This window comes from Apteryx rowi, unplaced genomic scaffold, assembly GCF_003343035.1.
Source record: "Apteryx rowi isolate R43461 unplaced genomic scaffold, aptRow1 scaffold_1308, whole genome shotgun sequence".
Lineage (NCBI taxonomy): Eukaryota > Metazoa > Chordata > Aves > Apterygiformes > Apterygidae > Apteryx > Apteryx rowi.
The window spans coordinates 1-3,422 of record NW_020447540.1 but is presented as its reverse complement, the minus strand read 5'-3'; the positions used below and the strand labels follow the sequence as shown (position 1 = coordinate 3,422).

Here is a 3,422-nt window from a genome sequence, read left to right as displayed (position 1 = left end):
CGCTCCTGGGAGGTCGCTTCCCAGCGCAGCCTCACTCCGGGCCCCTCGGCAGCTAGAGCCGCTGGAGCAGCGCCTGCGGCAGGCTCAGCACTACAAGGAGGAGGGCAACGGCTGCTACCAGGCAGGGCGGCCGCGGGAGGCCGCCGGGCGCTACCACCGGGCACTGCTGCAGCTCCGTGGGCTGGAGCCCCGGCTGCCGCCACCGCTGCAGGCGCTGGGCACCTGGCCCCAGCCCCCTACGACGCCCCAGCAAGAGGCCACGCTGCGCCGCATCCAGACAGACTGCTACAACAACCTGGCGGGTGAGCAGGGCTGGAGGGGGGCAGTGGGAAGGGGGGGGGGCACACGTGGGACCCCTCCTCACTGACGCTTGCCCGCAGCCTGCCTGCTGCGCATGGAGCCGGTCAACTACGAGCGGGTGAAGGAGTACAGCCTGAAGGTGCTGGAGCAGCAGCCCCGCAACGCCAAGGCCCTGTACCGCGCTGGCGTGGCTGCCTACCACCTGTGCGACTATGAGCAGGCGCGGCGTTGCCTGGCCCAGGCGGCACAGCTGCAGCCGCGAGGTGAGCGGTGGTGCAGGGGGAAGGCGGCGGTGGCAGGGGGGGCCCCAGCTCACCCTCCGCTCTCCCCTCCGCAGACACCAGCGTGAAGCACTACCTGGAGCTGGCGGAGTCACAGCTGAGTGCTTACCGGCAGAAGGAGAAGCAGCTCTACGCTGGCATGTTCGAGTAGGGGCAGCCAGGACGATGCTGTGGGTCTCCAGGACGGAGCTGCGCATCCCACCATGTCCCCTGCTTCCTGCAGGGAGACGCATCCTGCCGTGCCCCGTCCTGGGGCGGCTCAGCATCTCGGCCCTGCCCAGCCTCCGGAGCGCCCATTCCCGTCCCAACGCCATGGGAGGACGCAGGCAGCCCGTGCTGCGGGCTCGGCACAGAGGCCCCTTTTTCCCCCTTCGCCATCCCGGCAGCTGCTGGATACACAAGCAACTGTCCCTCAGACCCATCATCACCTCCTCCTCCTCCTCCTCCTGCTTTGAGCAAACAGATCCCAGAGAGCAGCCGAGCTGTTTGCTCTGCCCTGTCCCTGCTCCTTGGCAGGTATCGCACACGCAAACTGTCCCTGCCTCCAGCCGCGCACTGCCCCAGGGCCCAGCCACGGCCTTGCTGCTCGGCACACGGACTCGAGGTTTCCTGGAAATAAAAATGGAGCCGGAGCCTCCCATCACGGTGTTTAATGCTTGCTCTTTAGGGGCCGGAAGGGGCGGCTCACCATCCGCTTCAGCTCCTTGAAGGAGCGGGCCCGGCGCAGCCGGGAGATGCCGGGGCCTGGTGTGGCCGCACCGCGTGGCGGGAGGGCACGGCCGAGGAGCCGGCACCCGGCATCCGCCTCGCCAGGGAAGCAGGAGTCCATGGAGAAGGCAAGGTGGTGGCCGAGCGGGGCAGGGCAGGGCTCGGTACCCTCCCGCCGGCCAGAGATCTCCAGCACTGAGAGCCATTTGTGCCGCCCGGGGGCCTGGGGGCCCGGCGCCACTGCACAGACGTTCACCCCCAAGCTGCAACAGGTGCCCTGCTCGCCAGGCTGGCGGCAGAGGGTGATCCGGCGCAGGAGCCCCCAGGGACCAAGCCAGCTCTTCTCTGCACCCTCCGACGCCTTCACCAGCTCCCGGGAAACGTGCTTCCCATGGTAGAGCCTCTCGCGGTCAGTGCCATCCCCTCCCCAGGGGGGAGCTGGGAGCCCCAGCACCCTGGCCGGCCCCTCCAGCAAGAGCGGCTCCAGGAGCTCCACCATGAGCTCCCCGGACTGGATGGAGCCCATGGAGGAGGCAGCGGAGCTGTGCCCGCCCGGGATCTCCAGCCCGGCAGTGTCACGTGCACCCTCGGCATACTCCACGGAGCGGAGGTGGGAGCAGGTGGAGATGCGCCTGCGGATCTTCCAGCCTGCCGGTGGCCCCGCACCCAGCGGGGAGCTGCAGACAGAGGAGAGCGACCGGCTCTTCTGCTGGCCCACGAGGTGCCCGGGCTCGGGGCAGCTGCTGGCTGCACGGCACTTGTACCGCAGCACCAGCGCTGAGATGTAGCGGTCCAGCCGGGCCCGACACTGCTCCGCTGAGAGTGCGGGGGTGCACCGGGGAGCGCTGGCGGGCAGGGTGGCCGGCAGCGGGGCTGGCCGCTCACGGCGGGGCGGGCCAGTGAAGAGGGGGCTCTGCAGGGCCACAGCGTGCAGCGGGCTGGGGTAGCGGTAGATCTCACTGGTGCTGCGGGACACCAGGTCGCGCTCGTAGGGTGGCTGCTGTGGGCAGGCGTCTCCCAGGCTCCAGATGGACTCCAGGTCCCCTGTGAGCAGGAGGGAAGTGGGTGACACCGAGCCGCTCGGGGAAGACCGGCTGTTCAGCCCCCCCGTCGTGGACAATGCTGCCCCCCGACTCACCGGTGGAGACGGGGCGCGGGGTGCCCGCCAGGCACCGCAGGTGGAGGAGGTGCACAGCAGCCTCATCGGCCGAGCATGGGCGGGAGCGGGATGGCGAGCCAGGGCCCTCGCTGCGCACTGAGGGGCACGAGTCCGACAGAGAGCCCATCTCGTAGAAGCCTGTTGGGGGAAGCAGAGGGTGAGCGCAGGGCCGCCGGCCCCAGGTGGGCACCGGGGGGGTCCCGGGACCAGGCCTACCTGAGCTGGGCCGGGAGTCAGTGTCCACCACAGTAGTGGTCCCGGGGGCGACGGTCTCCATCCCCCCGGGGGGCGGCGGCTCCAGCTTCGCAGGGTCCCCCAGCGGGTCCTCAGAGCGGCTCCAGTGCAGCTTCCCCAGGGGCAGCTCCCGGGGTCCGTCCTGCGGGGAAACACAGCCCATCACCACCGGCGGCGGCAGCTCCCGATCCCCCGGCCATGGAGCCTGCCGCAGCGCCTCACCAGCTGGCCGAGGGCTCCCTGCACCGCGCCGCGCTGCACCGCCCACAGCAGCTCCAGCTCGCGCAGCCCCGCCAGCCCAGCCCGCAGCCGCTCGCCCAGGCGGCCGCGCTCGGGGCCGCCGCACCAGGACATGGCGGCGGCGACGACACCGGGGCGCGGACAAAGGGGCCGCTTTTGAACGGGTCACGTGGGGGCGGGCCGCCGCCGGCCGCCGCCGGATTGGCCGCCGGCGTGGGGGCCACGCCCCGCAGGGCGGGGCGAGCGGTGCCCCCACCCCATGGCCCCGCCCCCTGCGAACCCGCGGACACCACGGCGGCGCCCCGACGTTGCTATCACCTCCACCAGCAGCGCTCGGGCGCCCCCACCCGCCACGCTCCGCGCAACAAACCTCGGCCACCCCCGCAACCCCCGAACCCAGCTCCACTCTGTCTTTCACCAGCAGCAGCATCCTCCCGGGGGAGGTGCACCGTTCCCGGAGGCACTGCAATACCGGGACGATGCGCGGAGCGGAGGGAGCA

General features: G+C 71.3%; 3 protein-coding genes across 6 annotated transcripts in view; 1 reads left to right on the top strand and 2 right to left on the bottom strand.

Moving 5' to 3' along the window:
- Nucleotides 1-1,234, bottom strand: part of LOC112961316 — a 4,858-nt gene extending 3,624 nt beyond the window's left edge. For both annotated transcript variants that reach the window (XM_026056334.1, XM_026056333.1), the window contains exon 1: nucleotides 691-1,234. In XM_026056334.1, coding sequence (XP_025912119.1) covers nucleotides 691-1,222 — 532 coding nt within the window. In that variant the 5' untranslated portion in view covers nucleotides 1,223-1,234. The remainder of the gene's footprint in view (nucleotides 1-690) is intronic.
- On the top strand, nucleotides 215-1,221 carry TTC9C (tetratricopeptide repeat domain 9C). Its single transcript, XM_026056335.1, has 2 exons — nucleotides 215-563; nucleotides 638-1,221. Exons 1-2 carry the CDS (start codon nucleotides 395-397, stop codon nucleotides 730-732), a joined length of 264 nt encoding a protein of 87 aa, XP_025912120.1. The 5' UTR covers nucleotides 215-394; the 3' UTR covers nucleotides 733-1,221.
- Nucleotides 1,216-3,416, bottom strand: LOC112961315 (dapper homolog 2-like). Of its 3 annotated transcripts, none has more exons than XM_026056330.1 (4): nucleotides 3,293-3,416; nucleotides 2,665-2,824; nucleotides 2,428-2,586; nucleotides 1,216-2,333 (listed from the first exon to the last, which is right to left on the bottom strand). In XM_026056330.1, exons 1-4 carry the CDS (start codon nucleotides 3,350-3,352, stop codon nucleotides 1,231-1,233), a joined length of 1,482 nt encoding a protein of 493 aa, XP_025912115.1. In that variant the 5' UTR covers nucleotides 3,353-3,416; the 3' UTR covers nucleotides 1,216-1,230. The 3 variants fall into 3 exon arrangements, with proteins under 3 accessions (XP_025912115.1, XP_025912117.1, XP_025912114.1); XM_026056332.1 differs by having other exon boundaries at nucleotides 3,319-3,392; XM_026056329.1 differs by lacking the exon at nucleotides 3,293-3,416 and adding an exon at nucleotides 2,905-3,051.
- Between the last annotated feature and the right edge of the window lie 6 nt (nucleotides 3,417-3,422).

Bases quoted from the DNA above. Each gene is read 5' to 3' on its own strand.
- TTC9C (XM_026056335.1), top strand. From the start codon at position 395: ATGGAGCCGGTCAACTACGAGCGGGTGAAGGAGTACAGCCTGAAGGTG. The intron at 564-637 runs GTGAGCGGTGGT...TCCCCTCCGCAG, and splicing joins GGCACAGCTGCAGCCGCGAG to ACACCAGCGTGAAGCACTAC.
- LOC112961315 (XM_026056329.1), bottom strand. From the start codon at position 3,036: ATGTCCTGGTGCGGCGGCCCCGAGCGCGGCCGCCTGGGCGAGCGGCTG. The intron at 2,825-2,904 runs GTGAGGCGCTGC...GTTTCCCCGCAG, and splicing joins AGGGAGCCCTCGGCCAGCTG to GACGGACCCCGGGAGCTGCC. The intron at 2,587-2,664 runs GTAGGCCTGGTC...TTCCCCCAACAG, and splicing joins TGACTCCCGGCCCAGCTCAG to GCTTCTACGAGATGGGCTCT.